This window comes from Bombyx mandarina, chromosome 12 (assembly GCF_030267445.1).
Source record: "Bombyx mandarina strain Sakado chromosome 12, ASM3026744v2".
Lineage (NCBI taxonomy): Eukaryota > Metazoa > Arthropoda > Insecta > Lepidoptera > Bombycidae > Bombyx > Bombyx mandarina.
In genome coordinates, this window is record NC_143219.1 from 10,854,429 (window position 1) to 10,876,387 (window position 21,959).

The 21,959-nt window shown below is 38.4% G+C and overlaps 1 protein-coding gene and 1 non-coding gene across 3 annotated transcripts in view; both read right to left on the reverse strand.

Annotated features, from left to right (window-relative positions):
• The window catches only part of Pbanr (pheromone biosynthesis activating neuropeptide receptor), a 97,403-nt gene that overhangs the window by 23,624 nt on the left and 51,820 nt on the right, over positions 1-21,959 (reverse strand). For both annotated transcript variants that reach the window (XM_028176679.2, XM_028176680.2), the window contains exons 2-4: positions 14,692-15,501; positions 12,955-13,061; positions 11,965-12,072 (exon numbers count right to left, since the gene is read on the reverse strand). In XM_028176679.2, the coding sequence (XP_028032480.1) occupies positions 11,965-12,072; positions 12,955-13,061; positions 14,692-15,499 (1,023 nt within the window). In that variant the 5' untranslated portion in view covers positions 15,500-15,501. The remainder of the gene's footprint in view (positions 1-11,964; positions 12,073-12,954; positions 13,062-14,691; positions 15,502-21,959) is intronic.
• LOC114247431 (U6 spliceosomal RNA) lies at positions 20,394-20,500 on the reverse strand. The gene has a single exon (XR_003624880.2). It is a non-coding gene; the product is annotated as a U6 spliceosomal RNA (small nuclear RNA).

Sequence of the window (21,959 nt, forward strand, 5' to 3'; positions counted from 1 at the left end):
TGCTGATTAGAGTCACAGGGATGACTGCTGATTAGAGTCACAGGGATGACTGCTGATTAGTCACAGGGATGACTGCTGATTAGAGTCACAGGGATGACTGCTGATTAGAGTCACAGGGATGACTGCTGATTAGAGTCACAGGGATGACTGCTGATTAGAGTCACAGGGATGACTGCTGATTAGAGTCACAGGGATGACTGCTGATTAGAGTCACAGGGATGACTGCTGATTAGAGTCACAGGGATGACTGCTGATTAGAGTCACAGGGATGACTGCTGATTAGAGTCACAGGGATGACTGCTGATTAGAGTCACAGGGATGACTGCTGATTAGAGTCACAGGGATGACTGCTGATTAGAGTCACAGGGATGACTGCTGATTAGTCACAGGGATGACTGCTGATTAGAGTCACAGGGATGACTGCTGATTAGAGTCACAGGGATGACTGCTGATTAGAGTCACAGGGATGACTGCTGATTAGAGTCACAGGGATGACTGCTGATTAGAGTCACAGGGATGACTGCTGATTAGAGTCACAGGGATGACTGTTGATTAGAGTCACAGGGATGACTGTTGATTAGAGTCACAGGGATGACTGTTGATTAGAGTCACAGGGATGACTGTTGATTAGAGTCACAGGGATGACTGTTGATTAGAGTCACAGGGATGACTGTTGATTAGAGTCACAGGGATGACTGTTGATTAGAGTCACAGGGATGACTGTTGATTAGAGTCACAGGGATGACTGTTGATTAGAGTCACAGGGATGACTGTTGATTAGAGTCACAGGGATGACTGTTGATTAGAGTCACAGGGTGCATTCATCGATTTTTTGCTTAAAACCAAATTTTTATGTTTATTTATAATTAGGAGAATATATATTTACTAGAGTGCCTATCAAAATTTGGCCGCGATTATTTTTAATTAAATTATTTTTAATTGATTTTTGGTAAAAAAATTGTTTATTTAATAACGTCTACAGCACGGTAATTTATATGAAGATTCTAAAATATCACGGTTGCCGTGGCGCACCTTGCCGCACCTCTTTGCAGCCAGGTGTAAACAGGTATGATTTCGATAAATTTATACGTTTATAACGTATATTTATTAATTATATGTCAAATTGAAGCTAATTTTTTTCTATTAATTATCATATATGGTTGCTTAATTAAATCTGACTGCAAATAAGGGTTACTGGCTCTTACGCGTAACATCATTTGTTAGACGAGGATAGCGATGATAATATAACTGAAAGCTCCGATGATTTAGATTTTTAAATAAGAGTTACGGAATTTGCTTAAATGTTTAATTAATATGTAACAGATGATTAAATACTTAAATAAAATCTAATAAAATTTTCAAACAGTACTTTCGCAATAATTTTCTTTTACTTAAGTCACCTTGGTTTAATTTTTTTATTTTTTAAATTAATATTAAATACATATATTAAATCAATATTAATTTTTTGTTGCAATTTTTAAATTTGTCATTTTGAAAAAAAAAACATATTTTTTGGAGTATTTATTATAAGTCTTCTTTATTACTCCCCGGTGGTTGAGAACACTATTAATCGACGCATGCGCAATGGCTTAAAAGCGTCGCACAGCTGGTAACCGCTATCCTCGTCTGACAAATGATGTTACGCGTTAACTCTCTTTCACTCTACCTTAAATATTTATCATCTTTAAGAGCCAGTAACCCTTATTTGCGGCCAGATTTAATTAAGCAACCATATATGATAATTAATAGAAAAAAAATAGCTTCAATTTGACATAAATTTATACGTTTATAACCTGTTTACACCTGGCTGCGAAGAGGTGCGGCAAGGTGCTCCACGGCAACCGTGATTTTTCAGAATCTTCATATAAATTACCGTGATGTAGACGTTATTTTATTTAAAAATAAATAAACGAAATTTTTTACCAAAAATCAATTAAAGAAAAATTTATTAAAAATAATGGCGACCAAATTTTGACAGGCACCCTAGTAAATATATATTCTCCTAATTATAAATAAATACAAAAATTTGGTTTTAAGCAAAAAATCGATGAACGCACCAATCCTGCAGCGGGATCTTAGACTATCCAAACACTTTCCTAATTTCAACATAAAGCATGAAGGTAGTCATGACTCGAACACTATTGAGACTCATAGTCTTTATCTATAGTTAGTATATATTAGTAGTTGGTGTATTATAGTATATAGTATGGTATAGTATTATAGCTTATATTATTAATGCGGTGTGTAACAATCAAAAGTGTTTTCAAATGTATTGTACTCAGTTCGTAGAAAATATAGAAATTATTTATTAAATGAACCTGCAACATTAACGAAAGGAAACTCATGTCATTTCCTATATTTTCTTTTTGGCCATTTTCTTTATGCCACTAATGATGCCTTCACCTTGGAAAGCGATGATAAATAAGACCTAGAATAAATAAAAATAAGGCAGACCGGAAGGATTAATAATAACAGATTGCTTGAAAAATTCTTGAAATCATTTAAATCACCACTATTTAAATCAAATACAATTCCACTACACTTACGAGTAATAGTAATAAAAAACATGATTTCACTACTACTTTTGCCATTTACTGTCGAAGTGTGTATGTCAAAACTTATTTTTTCATCGCCCTGAATTATAATCTCGTAGAGTATAATACACAATATAGAAAAACTTCGTTTACTCTCAAACTAAATTAAGTGTATAATTATGTAGTTCATTATATAAATAATAATATTGGTTCATATAATTATGCAAACTTGTACACCCAATCAAGAATAGAGAAGAACCTGATCGGCGCTAAACAATATAAATTTAAGAATTGCTCTGATTTTCAACTTAAGACAATAACGAATGTTACAAAAAATAATAATGGAAACAATATAATACAAAGCCTACGTTTTTATGACCACGACGCACGTCGATGGCACAGATTACCTTATCTTTTTCGCTATAAATTTCCTATTATTTTCCCCAAAAGCCCTTTCAATCTTCTAATTGGACGGCTGATAAAGTAGACGAATGTTGCCATTTATGAAGAACCTCGAACCTCTTTGAGTTGTTTTTAATGTATGATTGTTATGTAAAATTTCCATAACTCAGTTGATCTTATCTTTGTAATCTCCAATTGAAGTATGAATATTTTTATTTCAGCATTGATTGCATTAGGAATATTTTACAAGGAACTTATCGTTCAACATCCAAATCAAATATAGTAAAATTAACACGGGTTTCTTTATTAAATGAATGTTCAAAATGCGTTGTGGTTTTTTTAAATACTTAATATGTATTTACATAATTTAAGTTCATAGGCAACGACTCGGCTGTGCCCCTGACATCGCTAGCGTCCACAAGCGACGGTGCCTATTTCCAATCTGGTGGACCGTATTCTCGTCTGCCCACAACGGCAATTTTAAAAAAATTGAGAAAATATAAATTGTGATTTCTTCTAATTAATGGTTCATTCTGTCATGAAAGATGATATACTTGAATTTACCATTTGGAATGGTTTAATAAAGTACATACACGACATAAATATGGCTTTTTAATGAAAATTATGTCTTTCTTGGAATGTCACCTGTGTCGAGACCAAGGATTACTAATTCTCATTCAATCATTCATTCTTTCAATAATTAATTAATTAATTAATTAATCATCCATTATTTCCCCTCATTCATTCATGCATGCATTCATTCTATCATTCAATCAATCAGTCAATCATTCAATATTACAATCATTCATTCAATCATTCATTGTCTTGTCACCTTATTTTCCTACTCAAATCTCATAATCATGTTAAAACACAAAAACAGGATTCATCTCGCGTTTTTACACACTAATGGTCTATGAAAACAACATTTTAACGCAACAGTTAAGTTCATTACATTATTTACAATTACAACTCTAACTTCTGTTTAAGCTGCATACGACAAGCGACGACCGCAGCTGAACAATTCGAAACAAAGTGTATTTACATATAAAAAAAATTAACGCCTAGTAATACGGTATATTTTATTTTAATTGTTATCATCTCAGCATAAATTCAAATATAAATTTGGTTTTAATGTTCAGAATATCAGAACAGTATAATACGAATAAATAAAAAGCATAAGTTGATATACCAGTTGGTCTGAAAAGATCGAGAAATATATTTATAAAATAATGAAATGGTATAATAGAGATAATAGAAATTTAAAACTATTCGTAATCCTCAATTAACTTCAATTTACACAACATTAAAAATAAACGTGGATAATTTCATAAGTATTATCAAGTATTAACGCAACATTGTTAAATGAATTAATAGGTATTGTGGTTCTTTTTTTGATGAGAGTAAAACCTATTGCATGACCAGTTATAAAAAAAAAAAAGAAAAAAATGAAGAATATCGCTGACCGCGCCGCGCGCATTTTACACGCCGCTTGTTTTTCATCTCAATAATTTTTGGTTTCTTGTTACTTTTCTCTTGCCAACTCCCACGGACAATCATCCTCGTCATTATGCGAGTGTTATACCCGTTCTGTGAACACAAATAATTTAGAGGAATGCTGTCAAGCCGTCAGGCCAATCGCCGCCATTACGCGTCATCCACCAGTGACGTTTCTTGGATTCTGCAGCCTGCAAGAAGCCAGCGATGGGTTGGCAGGTAAGTCTACGACTCATTATAATGTTAACCAGCCTCGGCCTGGCCCTTTTTTTGTTCACCTTTTCGCGATATCCGCAGGTATCTCTAATAATAAAGAACCAGCGCACCGCCGTTGTGAAAAATTCTAAAGATTTAGTTTTTTCCCACTATATTGTATAAATAATGATTTGTTTTTGCACATGTTTTTGCTTTAGATGGACAGATGAGCCCACCTTGTGTAAAATGATTCTAGACCATAGAAATCGTGCATACGTGCTACTTGCATGCCACCACGCGCCTTGATGCATGATATCGGAGTTAATTGAGATTGTTGATTGTTGATTGTTGAGAGATTGCTGTCCCACCCTCCAAGTCGGAAAACATGATTGTTTCGAAGCAGAATTAGGCAGAAAAGGTATACCTACCCGTAACTACCTAACCTAATCTACCTATTACTTACCTAATCTTAGTACTGTGCGATAATACATTTATGCAACAAAACACAATCACAAACAATTGAATGTGTACAGAACTTAATATACCATTCTTAAAGATTTTAATTAGAAATTACATCGGCTTTTCATCGGAGAAATGAATTCGTTCGAAATATGAAATTTAATTAACATCCCAACAATGCCATTAAACGTTCGGATTTTATTTTTCATTTCATTGTTGCCGTATTAGGTAATATTTAATATGATACGATTAATTTACAATATACAATATGTTTTTTTTATTTACTTACCAAAAGCACTCGAAACGATTTCAAAGAAATAAATTATTAGCTGTCAAACCACAGTAATTGAAGTTTTATTTTCGCCGTTTAATATTAAACTAGTGGTCCGGCAGTAGTCGAAATTCGGCTATAATTAATTTAAATTGTAAGCTTGTACACTATTATGATTCTTTTTTCAAAGACTATTTCGTAAATCACAAATTTCGCCAAGATTACACTATAGAAAAATATTAATAAAGACAAACAATATTTAATCTATTCTCAATTTGACCACAGACGTCAAGAACAAAAGTTTTACAATAAATAAATAGTTTGTATGCATGCGTGTGTGCGTCAAATACATGGTAGTGTGTGTAATGCTTTCTTTATTGATTTAATGTATCTTTTTTGCATTATTTTAAAGAAATATTAGCATTGTGCACTTCTTCTCTATGTTCTCTATAAGTGTGGAAAATTTCATATTCCTCCGTCCGCGCAATTTTCGTAAAAAGGGATACAAAGTTTTTGCTTCACGTATTAATATATAGGTACTTATAGTCTGGCCATAAAATTAAATACTGTTACAATTAAAAATAAACAAAATATTATATTTGAATTTGGAATCTACTGAAACAACTACTGAAGCGGTACGCAAAGGGAGGTCATAGAAAATTTTTGTTTACGGATGAAAAATTTTTTACAATTGAGCAACATTTTAACAAACAAAATGACCGTATTTATGCTCAAAGCTCTAAGGAAACTTCCCAATTAGTCGACAGTGTGCAACGTGGGCACTATCCGACTTCAGTGATGGTTTGGTAGGGTATTAGCTATGAAGGAGTGACTGAGCCATACTTTTGTGAAAAAGGTATCAAAACATCGTTACAAGTGTATCAAGATACCATTCTTGAGAAGGTAGTGAAGCCCCTTAACAACACCATGTTCAATAATCAAGAATGGTCCTTTCACCAAACTCGGCGCCAGGTCATAAAGCTCGGTCTACGCAGTCTTGGTTGAAAACGAACGTTTCGGACTTCTTCAGAGCTGAAGACTGACCGTCGTCTAGTCCCGATCTTAATCCGCTGGATTATGATTTATGGTCAGTTTTAGAGAGTACGGCTTGCTCTAAACGCCATGATAATTTGGAGTCCCTAAAACAATCCGTACGATTGGCAGTGAAAAATTTTCCCATGGAAAGAGTGCGTGCTTCTATTGATAACTGGCCTCAACGTTTAAAGGACTGTATTGCAGCCAATGGAGACCACTTCGAATAAGCTTTTTATACTTTAAATTGTTTTATATTTATGTATTAAACTAACACACTGTAAAAGTTATTTGCAATAGATTTTTTTTTTCCTTTGTCTCAGTATTTATGGCAAGACTAGGTATAGATAATTATAATTTATGTCGTTCTTGTTCTCGAATTCATTATAAATGTTAATTTCTATGTCAAATTTTAATATTTCACGCGTGTAGTTGAAATTGTAAGTACATAAACACATATCGCAACTGAGAAAACACTATATAGCTAATACGAGATAATAATTTATTTTTCTTTCATTTCATTCACTTCATTTCACTCGTAAACTAATTTAGCGTAATAATACTCTTGGTATAATATTATAATGTAGTGAAACTACTTCACACTACATTAGATTCTAATAAAGTTTTGCTTCGGTAGTATGTACAAACTCCTCTATTCAAAATATTCACAACGTTTGTAGGTGAGCTCACGGGGCTCAACCTGATGACGTTGCTAACACGAACCCTAGCAAGAGCCGTGCTTCGCAGAATCTACCACCGGATCGGAAACGCGACCCACTGAGAAGATCCGGCGAGAAACTCAATGGGCTGTGTCTGGGAGTTAATTTACTCGTCGAGCCCTTCGTCGCAAGCGACGGGTTCGACGAGAACGGTGACCGGTGCTTGAAATACCTAGAAGCACCGTTAGTGGATCGGGAGGATCCGAGATGACGTGTTTTGGGCGACGTCGACTGCTTTCCATTCTGTCCGCAGGATCGGGAATGCACAAGTACTATAAACTTCAAATTTAATTCAGTGTCAGTTGAATGACTCGGTAGTGCACTAGTTAATGCCCCTGACTATTGTGTCGAGAGTGTGAGTTCGATTCCCAAACCTGACAATATTTATTATGTGATGAACAGTTTTGTTTGTTCTTTGTCTGGGTATTTATTGTCGACATATATTTAAACGTATTTAGGTATATATATATATATATATACGTATAACCGTCACTGGTTCCCGTAACACAGGGAATCCTGATTTGGTGCCGGTTAACCGTGCGTGACTTGTTCCCGGTATTTATTTACTATCATTTTTTATTTATTCCTACCTATGCTGATAGCCTTGAGAGGCTATTTCAGCTTCGCCCTGACGTGTGTAGGTGAGCTCACGGGGCTCAAACCGGAGTGTTGCCAACACTGACCCTAGCAAGAGCAGTGCTTCCCAGAATCTACCACCGGATCGGAAACCCAACCCACTGAGAAAATCCGGCGAGAAACTCAGTGGGCTGTGTCTATGGGTTAATTCGCTCGTCGAGCCCTTCATCGCAAGCGACGGGTTCGACGAGGACGGTGACCAGCCTATTTATTAGTATGTATATTACACACCTTTTTTTCTTTCGTATCCTTGACTAGATTGATTTTTTAATCCAAAAAAGAAATGTAAGGTTTTCCATAAACAATTACCGGACCATTATGTTAATGCAACAAAGTTTTGAATTTTTTTTTAAATACGCTTGTGACTTCGCTTCTTAGAATCGAATGAATCCTCCTTGAAAGCGCAGGCAATTTCAAAATCAACCTTTTTTTTATTGCCCTTGTGGGCAGACGAGCTGTCGGCCCACCTAATGGTGAGCCGTTACCGTCGCCCATGGACTTCAACAATTCCAGGGGCAAAGCCAAAGCGCTGTCTACCATGTGCCAATGTGCCAAAACTCCGTTTTTCTTTTAAGAAAATATTATCGCACATTCAACTGTCGTGTCCGCGTAGCCCGCAATGTTAAATTAATCAGCAATTAGGTACACTTAGCTTTGCTTATTTCACTGCTGTGACGTCACACCAGAACTATAATTAATTTTGTAATATGCTCGCATCTCATTCGGTGCTTGAAAACGCTATTGAAGACTCGACAGGCTGATAACATCAAGCAATTCATTCGCTTCACTTCATATCACATAAAACATTTACCACCGTAATACATGTAGCTATTTACACGTTACATCAATTACCATTTAAAGAACTTCCCAGACAGTCGCCTTTCCTCAAGCCTTTCATAATATTGAGAACAGATATTCTTACTATTTCTGTTTCTATAGTACAAGAGCGACCTTAATTTTCAGGAAGGAAAAGCTTCGAGCTAGGATTCGGAGTTCTCGAAGCAATTAGATTCATTATATCTGACATTTAAATATTTCACTTGTTTCAATTTATGGGAAGTGAGTAGTTGATAGAAATCTTACTTCTGCAAGAAAGACGAAATCTCAGAAGAACCGAAAGAAAAAAACAAAAGGTAAGCTTAGTAAGAGTCAAAGTCTACACAATAATCGAAATACAAAATTACTTTACTATGGTGATAATGGTTATAAATTTGGATAATGATTATAACTATGGTTATAAATTTCGAACTTTCATGGTTTCCATTCGATAAAAAAAATCGAGTAAATAATATTAATTACGAACCTACAAATTTTTTTAATCTTCGGTTTGACGCGATTGAAAATTCTCAAATTAAATAGAGATTTCATTGCAACAGACAGTTGTGATTTTTTTACTATTTAAAAAAGCATAAATGGAACAAAAATTTCATTTGTTTGCGTACAGAGCCTATAAATACCTACCTATTATAACAATTTCATTTTCTTTTATTGAAATTGAACCGATTGAAATTATTGTTTAAATAGGTAAATTGAAAGTGAAAAAATATTTGCTTAGACCCTAAAGAAACAAAGTGGTAGTATTACATCACAGTACTGGGATTGTAACTTTTTAGTTATTCGTATTTTTTTATTTATTTATTTATAACTTCTTATACTAGAAAGTATAAAGGACGTCCCTAGTTCGAATTTTTTTTTAAGATAAGCCAAATGTACATTTGCCTATAGAGCCTTATATCACTGACTAAAAAGAAAACTTTAGTAACATACAATTTAGAATGTTTTATGGTAATTACTAAAGCAAACTAAGGAATTTATGCTCACATTATTCAGCGAAAACTGTTAGATTGATTCAGTAAAACGAACAAAAAAAAAATACATTAAGAATGAACATTTAACATCCAAAGTTACTTACAAACTTGTCTTATCATCAACTAACATTTTTTCAACTCATTGGTTAACTACTAATCGTTAATCAAGATAATTATCGTGATAAATAAATATTTAACTTGAGGCAAACGATGTGTAATTTACCCGTTTGCCTTAGAAATAGATAATTATTTTCGAGAGTGTAGGATATCTTTTTCATGTAAAGTATCGCTTTGTAAACATGCAACAAACAGATTTAATTAAAGATTGTAATACTATACACACTTATCAAATGAAATTCGTTGAACCGGTCTTTTGATGAGCCTTTTACGAATGGACCCCGTACGGATATACCACCACGCTGCCCATTTCTGCCGCGAAACAGTGGTGCATTCTGGTTTGAAGGATGAGATATCTCTATAATATATAAAAATGAATTGCTGTTCGTTAGTCTCGCTAAAACTCGAGAACGGCTGAGCCCATGTGGCTAATTTTGGTCTTGAATTATTGGTGGAAGTTCAGAGAAGGTTTAAAAGGTAGATAAATATGAAAATGCTCAGAATGAAATAAAAATAACAATTTTGTTTTTCCTTTTATGTGTCCCCCGTCGGACGGATTCCTTTTGTTTGTTTTAAGTTTATTTTATACTAGCGACCCGCCCTCGCTTCGCTTCGGAAACATTAAAACACACATGAAACCAAAAAAATATTTTTTTTTTTTTTTTTTAAAAAGTAGCCTATGTTCATCTGGGACAATGTCGGCTTCTAATGGAAAAAGATTTTTTCAAATCGGTCCAGTAGTTTCGGAGCCTATTCGAAACAAACAAACAAACAAATCTTTCCTCTTTATAATATTAGTATAGACAAAAGCTTAGGTCTTTTATTTATTTATTGAGGCACTACGAAGTCTGCCGGGTCAGCTAGTTTTATAATAAAATAGAGGATGCAATCATCGCGTCTATTGAATACCGGACGGGGGGTAAATTAGATAATATGTATCATTGGACTGTTTATTATACTACATTATTGTGTTATTCGCTAAATCGAACTAATCTTGCTTTTTAGGGCTTTAATAAAACATTGCAGTTAATAAAGTGCAAAATAAAGCGCATAGATTATGTAAATAATGATATATACGATTGATAGGTTTTTTCAAGGAATACAATAAAACACATAAGTACACTACACTAAAATATTGCACCTTTAATTTTGAACTGACAAAATCCCTCGGCACGTTCAACTGCAGTGTACAATGAAGCTCGCTATTTAGTTTTATGACTTGACACAAACCATTAAAATGTCTTAGTCTTTTAACGGCCAATCCCTAATCATGTTTCAGCGATAATTTCTATTAATAAAGTCTATAAACGCACCAACAAATCGTTTTCGTGTTATTATTCGCGGGCAGACAGCCAAATGCCTACGATATCTTATTTATCACAACATAAACAAATTATGTAGAACTTCAAACTCTCAATACTTGTTGCGTATGTTTTTTTTTTTTTTTTTTTTTATGATTGAATGTTTACTGGTGGCCCGAAGGCCTTTCCAGTTTCACCAGGACAGGTGGGCGAGCAAAGGCTCAGCCAAGAGGGGTGGGATTTGCTAACAACTGCCCGAGCGCCTCCGAAGGAGACCTAACAACTCAAGAGCAATTGTTTCGCGAATGAATCTACTACCGGATCGGAATCGCGACCCGCTGAGAAGATCCGGCGAGAAACTCAGCGGGCCGTTGCGTATGTTTTTCGTTAAGCTACATATTAAAATGTCGATGTCGATTTTGAGCTGAATTAAAAATTGCGTTTTTCCCTTTTTTTTACACGCTTTATATTAGGTTCACTTGTATGTGTGTTTGTAACTGAGTCCTTTAGACGCGATTTTGACCCACATTAAACGGCCAGATTTCATTCAAACTTTGTAGATTTATCGAGGACCGATGACAATACACTAATTTGATAAGATTATTCCATTATTCAATTTGCAAAATGAAAAATAAATTACAGTTTAATTAAACAAAAAAAAACACACTTTATATAAAATTCAACTAAAAAATACACGCTTTTTTTACAATAAAATATATGTATATTTTTTACACGATTTTCAATTTAAATTTATTAAAATTTATTTACTATTTTTTTGTTGAATTTTATATAAAGCGTGTTTCTTTGTTTTGTTTATACTATTATTTATTTTTTTCAACTTAAAAATGTACTCCCTTTGCCAAGATATTGATGAACACGATTAAAAATAAATAGATTTTCATCAAATTCAGTCAATGGTTTTTGTTGTGCCATGATTGCGTAAACTTTAAATTATCTACCTTCACCTTTAAGAGTTTCGTAGTAGTTTAATCTTACCTTGAAGGCGTTCCTGAATTTGTTCGACATTATGTTGTAGAGAAATGGATTAATAGCCGTCGAAAGGAAATACAGGACTCCAGATAAAAAGGTCAACACTATGTACACCTGCGAAAAAATATATATTTTAGTATCTACTCAAATATGTACATACACAAAAAAAGATGTTTGAGCGTAGTTTTCTTTATTGCTTAATCGGGTGAACGTACTCCCGGCAACCTAGTGCTAAGTGGTTACCGGAGCTCATAGACATCAACAAACCTCAATACCAAAGGCAAATGCCATCGCCCACTTTGAGACATGACTTCTAAGTCTCAGTTCTATAGTACTTCGCTACAGAAATAGGCGACGTGGTGACGAGGCGGCTTACTCGAAGACGTCCTACCATCAGTAATTACACAAATTATAATTTTGGGCGGTTTGATTTTTATTACACAATGTTATCCCTTCACCGTGGAAGTTATTCGTGAACTACGTTACGCACATACTTATTTTGTTAGAAGAATTGATGAAAAAGAAAAATTGGGCTGCGGGATTCGAACACCGGCACAGTCGCATCGAAACGAAGGCAGCGAGCGTCTTATCCTTTAGGCTACGACGACTTAAATTTGTACTTAAGCAACTCATGTAAACAGACAGAGTATGACAAAGTTAAATATTAATTCGTATTTAACATTATATAAACATTATTTCTTACCAACTGTACAATGAAGTCTGTTTGAGACTGACTGAGATACAAAGAAAAGTTCAAAGGCTGTAAGACATCGTGTTTTAACGTAGATGGCCAGACGTGCTTACTACCAATGTAATATTAAGAGGTTACCTACTTAGCCCATAGATACCACAAACCTTGAAAACTGAGATTGGAGTTTCTGTTATCTACATTGAAATCTCGTCATGTCCCTCAAACTCGAACGCCCAACTGCTTCAACTTTTCTGCCTTAATATCCTTAAATACACGTCACTGTAATACGTGAATTAGATTCGTACCAGATAAAATGTATCAGACGGATGTTCCAAACTCTTCCCATAAATCGCGAGAAGCCTCTGCACGTGAAATGGAGCCCAACAGATGAAAAACGACAGCGCCACAGCAACTGAATCGAAAGTAATTCACGTGAATATCTTGATACATGGCGTCTTCGTTAGTATCAAATTTTCAAGTTCGAAGTTCGGTTTTTAAGAGACAATATTTTTTTAATCTGACATTAATAGAGATGAAATACTTTATTGCACAAACAAAAAATCGTTCCGGAGCGTACATTATGCCGAAAAGTATTAGTTGCATTTTTTTTGTTGTGCAGCTAATTATTTATTTAATAACTAGTTTTTGCCCGCGACTCCGTCCGCGGGGAATAGTTACGTTGGCATAACGTTAAATGTTACTCACACTTCATTTACGTAGAAAGTGATAATATTTTTGAATTATAGAATGTTAAGGAGCTATTTAAACCCCTATTTGGAAACATTCTTTATTGGTGCTCCACTTGGCTTTACCGTGATGTTATATAGCCTATAGCCTTCCTCAATAAATGGGTTATCTAATACTGAAATAATTTTTCAAATCGAACCAGTAGTTCCTGAGATTAGCGCGTTCAAACAAACTCTTCGGCTTCATAATATTAGTATAGATGCATACCTACTTAACAGGTACTTATTAGATACTTTAGCAGGCAGCGGCTTGGCTGTACCCCTGTCTTTGTTGACGTCCATAAGCGACGGTAACCACTCACTACGCACGTCTGCCAACAAGGTCAATAAAAAAATAGAATAGAATTGTAGCGGGCTTAGTTTCGTCTGTGTTGAGTGATCACACAATAAACAGGTTTCAATCTGACGTGTCTTTTGTCATTATCACCCTACACAATACAGACTCTCTATATGTATTTAACGCATTGAATCACTGTAGGTCACCGGTACCCTAAGCGGCGCACTGAAGTGATTATGTCGATTTCTGTTACTAAGCGCCTTGATGGCCTAACTTTGCCTTCTTTTGTTTGTTAATGTATGTTTTAGTATTTTAGGTCTCTTAGAAATAGATTCATTCTCAGTACATTCGGATTCGTCTTTCCCAGAGTCTATTAGATATTCCGGCGCCTTAGTAAGAAGATCGAAGAGAGAAATAGACATAATTACTTTAGTGCGCTGCGTGGGATAGCGGTGACCTACATGGCAGTCAATCTGTTAAACACAGACTTAGAATAGAATAGTCAATGTGTGAATTAGGCAAATATTACTACTCAGAAATAAACGTATTAAAAATTATCACAGATTATATTGGCCTCGATGCGGAACGAGACGTCGTATTTTTTTTTTATTGCCCTTGTAGGCAAACGAACATACGGCCCACCTGAAGGTGAGTGGGTACCGTCGCCCATGGACTTCAGCAATGCCAGGGGCAGAGCCAAGCCACTGCCTACCGCTTAATACTCTCCACAAGCCTCTTTTAAAGAAGGACATGTCATAGCGCTCAGGAAACACCGTGGAGGCTCATTCGATAGCCGGATGGTACGTGGCAAAAAAGACCTCTGGAAACGCACTGTCGATGAACGCAGCGGTTCCAGATGATATGGATGAACTCTGCTCCGATGGCGGGAGATGCGATGATAAAAAGGAGATGAGGGGATCATCTCAAATAATTCCTCAGAGCACTCCCCGTGGAACATACGGTACAAAATACAGAGGGGAACCGAAATTTCACCGTTTCGACCGTTTCAGTAAACTCACCGAGCATTCTGATGACCCTCCTCTGTGAGCTTCCGTTTCTGTACGGTGTGTGCGCGCCAGGCCTCTCATTGCTATCTAATGACAGCTTCTTAACGGGATGCAAAATACGAGACGTACGTAACTTGAGCCCTATCAACGCGTACAACACCGATATAACAGACATAGGTACAACGAAGAAAACGAAACTCGAAATGACAAACACTTGGTGCACACCCGGTCCTTTCACAGTACAAGCACTCATGCTCTGTCCGTTTTCAACGTAAGACACTATACCGAATTGCATCGCTTGAGGTACCGCCGTACACAGCGCGAACACCCATATAGCAATAATAAATCGCACAGCCCGTGAAAGCTTCGACATGGTATGCGACATGAACGGTCTACATATAGCAATGTAGCGTTCCATAGTGAATGCCGTAATAGTCAATACGGTTGCGTTCGCAGACGTTTCAGACGCCAGACCTATCGTGATGCATTGCGCCTCACCGAGGGGGTACGTAAACGGATTCCACAAGCGATACAATTCTAAGGGCAGACCGCACACAAGGAGTATTATATCGGAGATAGCAAGACTGAAGAGGTAGAAGTTAGTGGCGGTGTGCATGGAGCGGTTACGCGCTATGACCACGCATGTGCTTGTATTCCCTAAGATCCCGACTATGAATATGACAGCGTACGTAACACTTAATGGCACTAGCAGATGTAATGGATAGGATTCACTGTACGCTGAAGATTGGTCTGTCACGTTCGTGACATTCAGCAAATTGTTCTCGAGCATTTCCATGTTGACGGTTTCATCTGCCATCATTTCTGTGAACAATGGAAAAAAATATTATTTTAAAATAATATTATTGTTCTTTTCGTAAAATCAAGGATACATGTAATTAAAAACTTTTTCTCGAGAGCGTCGTCAATAAATAATTAAAGTTAAAAGAAGATTAACATATCCATCAACGCCCGCTGTAAATAAATTATATTTTTTTTCGACAACTTTAACGTTCTAAATTATTCGTGTAACTTTTTTGGAACGGAATCGAAATTTTTAATAATAGGAGTTAAAGTATGAAATTCCCGTTTTATTGTAATAGGTACTTCGAATTGACATAGAACCTTCATGGTTCAAGATTTTTGAGTGGAACTTTTTTCAAATAGCAACTAAGAAATTCTTCTTTTAAAAAATGTGCAACATTCGATTATCGACTTTTAGTTGTATTTTTTTATTCAGCTTACACAAGAAAGATGGATATTTCGAAAATTCGAGTGATTTTTGAATACGAGTTCCGACACGGAACTAACGCCGCAGAAACAGCTCGAAAAATACACATATTAATATCTCATATAATTTTATGCAAACAACATCAATATTACCAAATTATTTTATTTTATTAAATTTTACGAAAACTGTTGCAAGCTTTTCGTTACAAACAGGTTTTTTACTGTATTTATTATGACTATCCTTAAATAATGTGGATGCTACAAACATTATCTATACAGACCGAAATAGTTTTAAATTCCAATAGTTACCTACAAAAGGTTGTATTTTGTAATTCAAATAGTCTCGAATAAAAGTTCATGGTCGTTTATTTATTGGCCTGTTTTTCAAAATAATCTTGTGTTTTCATTTCTGACGTATGTAAAAATCATAGTGCTAGCTGGGTTAAATTAATGCGAATATTACATTATATTATCATCAATATCGGATTAAATCAAAAGTTCAGTGAAATTTACATTTTAATAACTTGTGTTACATTTTAATAACATGAAGTTTGTTAGTTCATATTTTCTTAATTGTCTCTTACAAATATTAGTTTATGTAGAAATTGATACATTGATAAGAATGCTGCCGCTGATAAGTTATCGCTTTTCCGCTAACAAGTTTAAATAACTAATCAATGAACTATGTTGGTTAATATATTTTTAATTGCTTCTTACAAATATAAATATATGAGTTTAGAAAAATTTATGCATTGACACATATCAAGTATCGCTTTTTCGTTAACAAATTTAAATAACTACTAATGGATTATGTTGATTAATATATTCTTAATTGCTTCTTACAACTATTAGTACACATAGAAATATATGCATTGACACTATAAGACTTTTTTTTTTTTATTGCTTAGATGGATGGACGAGCTCACAGCCCACCTGGTGTTAAGTGGTTACTGGAGCCCATTGACATCCACAACGTAAATGCGCCACCCACCTTGAGATATAAGTTCTAAGGTCTCAGGTATAGTTACAACGGCTGCCCCACCCTTCAAACCGAAACACATTACTGCTTCACGGCAGAAATAGGCAGGGTGGTGGTACCCACCCGCGCGGACTCACAAGAGGTCCTACCACCAGTAAAGACGTTAACGTTTTTCGCTAGCGAGTCTAGAACTTTCTGAATAACAAATAGCTGAGCGCACACATTGAACCTATATATTAGACCATTAGCATTAGACTTAACGGACCAAAACTTAACGGATTGTAAATCCTTTTTAGTGAGAAGCTCGCTGTAGCTTTCGCTGCAGGATGTCCATCTGCTGAAGACGATTTCAAGAGTGACCACTATACTGATACATCAAACATGATTCTTCAACCCTTGTCAAATCGTCGGCTCATCTTGTCGATGGGCGATAAGAAGAAGAAGAAGAAGAAGGGGTCGTCGTACCCCCTTTCGGGGGCACGGAACGGGCCTCGGGGCAAACCCCACTACCCGGGCTGAAACTCCCTACCACATAGGGCAGGGGTGAAGTAGATGCGGGGAGGACTTGGGGAAGGTACGCTGTTCGCAGCGTGCACGGCTGCACTACATCCACAAAACATATATACTTATACATAATACGATGGGCTTGGTTCTCTTGGGCGGAGTGATGCCCGCGGAGGAGTCACCCCGGCGCCGGCTGCTGTCCTCTGCTTGGTTTTTTTTTATATATATATATATATATATATATATATATATATATATATATATATATATATATATATATTTTTCCCTATCTACTAACTATGACTAACTAAAACTAGACTACTATACTAACTATAAACTACTAACTATTTACAATATCTACAAAGCCGGGAACAACAGTCAGCACCGTGGGGCCCGCCACCGGCCCCATGCCGCGGCCCCACCTCTACAAATCAGAGGGGGAGCCGCGGCACTAGTAAGGCGCTCACCCGCTCCGGGCTCCCCAAAAGGGGAAGACCATCGCGGGGAGGGACCGATTTAGACACTCCCCAGACGGGGGAGTGGTCCACCCAACGGGGGTGGGAAATGGGTCCCCATAAGGGGGCACCCCAACGATGTGGGGGGAAATGACGAGTGTGGACAGCTCAGTCCCATGGGGGCACTCATTATGAGCACTCCCATATCACTCCGATTAAGCCGACTATCTCACCATAGCCGGGGGTTCCAGTAGCTCCCTTGGTAGCGCCAGACCATCAGGTGGTCTAGCGTGCAAGGGAGCTAAGTTGTGGAGATGCTCGTGGGGTCCACCGTCAGCCCGCTCGTAAAGATTACGAGCTAGCCTCCGGATGAACTCCTCGAGCGACTCCACATCCAGATCCCGGGCGATTACGGCATTACTGACGTAACGCCCTGCTCCGACTATCGTGCGAAGAGCCAGATTCTGCTGGGCCTGTAACTTCACCCGCGTGACCTGCGGGATGAGGTGATACCAGGCCGCAGCTGCGTACGTGATACGGGAACAGACATACGTCTTATAAATGCCGAGCTTAGTCCTGACCGGCAACCTGGAGGCCAACACCGGCCGGAGGAGGAATCTCGCGTAGCGAGCGGCCGCCAACGCCTTATTGGCGTGGGCGGTCATCCTCAAACTCCGGTCGATATCGACCCCCAAGTACCGGACGCTGGATCTAAACTCGACATTAGCGCCACGGAGACTGAGCTGTCCCGGGACGACTCTTGTGCGGACCGGACCGAAGAGGATAGCCGCGGTCTTCCCCACGTTGACCGTGACCCTCCATCGGTCCAGCCACTGGGGCAGTAAGTCCAATAACCTCTGCATCCTCGAAATGGCCGCAGAGGGGAAGTTGGATGACGCGAAGTAGGCGCTGTCGTCGGCAAACAGCGCCAACTTCACGTCGGCTTCCCACGCTTCGAGGTTGCCCTCGAGCGTGGGAATATCGTTGGTATAGAGAGCGTAGAGGAATGGTGCCAGGACGCTCCCCTGCGGAACTCCGGCCGTGACTGGGCGCACCGACGACTTGGCGCCCTCGACCGCGACAAGGAAGGATCTTCCCTCCAGGTACGACCCCAGCAGTCGCACGTAGGCGTGCTGGAGGTCCGTGTTCTGCAACAGCTTGTGGATCAGTCCCGCATGCCAGACACGGTCGAAGGCCTTCTCGATGTCGAGAAAGACTGCGGCCGTGTACTGGCGCGCGTTGGACCGATCCGCCAAGTGATGCATGACGCGGACCAATTGCAGCGTTGTCGAGTGACCGCTACGAAACCCGAATTGCTCGGGTCTGAGAAGGATGTGCGGCGACATCCTCCTCAGCAGCAGCCGCTCGAACAACTTGCCCACGTGCGACAGCAGCGTGATCGGACGGTAACTGGAGGGATTTCTCCTGTCCTTGCCGGGTTTGGGCAAGGCGATAACCTTGCCCAATTTCCAAATTCCCGGGAAGTGTCCTGTGGACAGAATGGAGTTGAACAGCCGTGTCATATATGACACGACCGTCTCAGGGAAGTGGAAAAAAGCGAGGGAGGGAATACCGTCCTCGCCCGGCGCCTTGCGCCTCTTCATCCGCGTGATGATGAGGCGCAATTCGCTGGGAGTGATGAGATCACCATCTCCCAACGGTGGCACCGGGGAGGAGAGTAGGCTTGCTACGCTCTCTTCCACCGATTGGTGGAATGCGGCCTCTGAGGGTGCAGAGTCATTTGGAGCGAACTGCCGCTCCAGCATTTCGGCCAGGATATCGGCGCGGGCCTGAGCCGAGAAGCATCGGTTGCCCCTCTCGTCCACGAGTGGACAAGTCGGGGCAGGCCGATTTGAGAGCTGGCGACAAAGCCGGTGGAGGGATACTGAGGAGGGGTCCTCGCGGGCCTCCTCGATCCTCTCCTACCAGGCATAGCCCCAGAAGGTGCTAATCTTTGTCGCCAGCTCCGCTTCCAGCTCATTAAGCTCGCGCTTTATCCTGGGACAACGAGTTGTCGCCCAGAGCCTCCTCAAGCCCCTCTTCCGGCGAATAATCGCCTTCAGATGGGCCGGGAGTATACCTCTGGGCCCGCCGCTGGGCACAAGAGTCGTCGCCTGGTCGATCGCTCCCCTGATGGAGTCAACAAGGCGGATTGCCGCATCGTCGACCCCATCAGGGGTGATGGGGTCCTGAATCACGGGAAGGTCGACTAGTCGTCTCTTGAAGAGCTCCCAGTCGACCTTCGGTCGTAGGGGCGAGGTCGCAACCCGGGTGAGCCCCATTCCCAGTGTCACCAGGACAGGGAGATGTGGGGTACCCAGGTCGTACAGTGCCTCGATCGTTACGGGGCACCGTAGCCCCTTGTACACACACACATCCAGCACATCGGGCTGATAGCGCGCGGCGGTCGGGATGTGTGTGGGTTCGTCGGGGCCGACCACAGAGTAGTCGCCCCTATCGGCATCTTCTAACAGCCGCCTGCCCACTGCTGAGTTAAGTCGGGAGCCCCACGCGACGTGCTTCGCGTTGAGGTCCCCGACCAGCAGAGCAAAAATGTGGAACGCTTCACGATTTTGCGTGTCATCCTTGCGCAGGGGCCATGCTAATCTTCTCTGTATCGTTCCAATTTTAGTATATGTACTGCCGAAGCAAGTACGATGGGCGATAACAAACACACTTTGTGACTGCACTTTGACAACCACCCTCAACGCCTGAATTTAAAGTTTCTGATTTACTCGTTCATATATAATTTAAAAATGTTCTTACTATTTTTATTTATTTCGAACATTACTTGTACATTTTTTTCATTTCATTTCATTGAATTTTCCGTAGTCTACACCTGTGTCGATATCGAATAAAAATGCTAATATTTAATCTAGAAACAAGACAATGGCACGCTATTATAACACTTTTTATGTTAATGTAATTTTATTTTACATTTAAATTATTTATAGTTTTCATGAATGGCTCCGCTGAAATTATTGATAATTGTAGAAAAACATTCGTATTCTTAAAACTACTCAGTACCCACAAAAATCTTTTCCAAAATGCTGTTACCAACTGTACCACACATCATCGGATTTAACACATAATTAAAAAAAAATGTTATTATAAAAAAAAAATTTAAACCGTAAGGGTAGTTTCAATTATGTACATATGAATTTCGAAAACCGAAGAAAATGATTACCGGAGCCTATAGACATCAAAACGTGAAACCCACCTTGAGACATGACTTTGAAGTCTCAGTTTTACAGTATAACAACTGCCGAACCAAACTGAAACGCATTACTAATTAACGATAGAAATAGGTAGGGTGATCGTACCTACCTGCTCGGACTCATAAGACGTCCTACCACCACTAATTACGCAAATTATATTTTTTTCGGATTTGATTTTTAGTACACGATGCTATACCTTCATCGTAAATGTCATTCGTAAATATACAACAGTTACTTGATTATCGCTAGCACATTATGTTTCTAGGTTTAAATGTTATCAAATTTTGAATATTATCAAAAAAAATACTTCACTAATACTAACGAACTACATTAACATTTTAAAACTGACTTGAAAACTAAAATAAATTTAACATAAAACAAGATGAGGAGAGAGTAAAAAAGTCATCGAGCAATTCGATAATGGACTTATCAAATGCAGAACAGAACCGTTCCCCCGCGATCTTCATCGAATACGTGAATCGAAAGCTAAAACTTCAATTAAATCTCGCAGAATGTTAATATCATTGAAATAAACGTTAACAACATTTAGGCTGAATGTGATTCTTGATATAGTTCTTTTATAATCTCAAGCTTGCTTAATGTGAATGTTTTACTGCATCAAATAGAATATCATTGTGTGTTTAATTTCTATATTTTCCCGCTTATTGTTTATTTTCACTACAGACCTCCAGAACCCCTAAGTTTTTCAGATATGTAAGAATTGAGAATCGGTAAAGAGACTTAAAAAGCTACATGTAAGTTTCCCGACACTTTTTGCAAAAGAAATTGATGCTCAGAAATGAGCGAGCGGTTAGGGGACGAGAGGAGGAGGGATGAGGTTGATACTCATCCAGTATCAACTAAGAGAGTACAGGATAGCTCTCCAAGCGAGAGGCC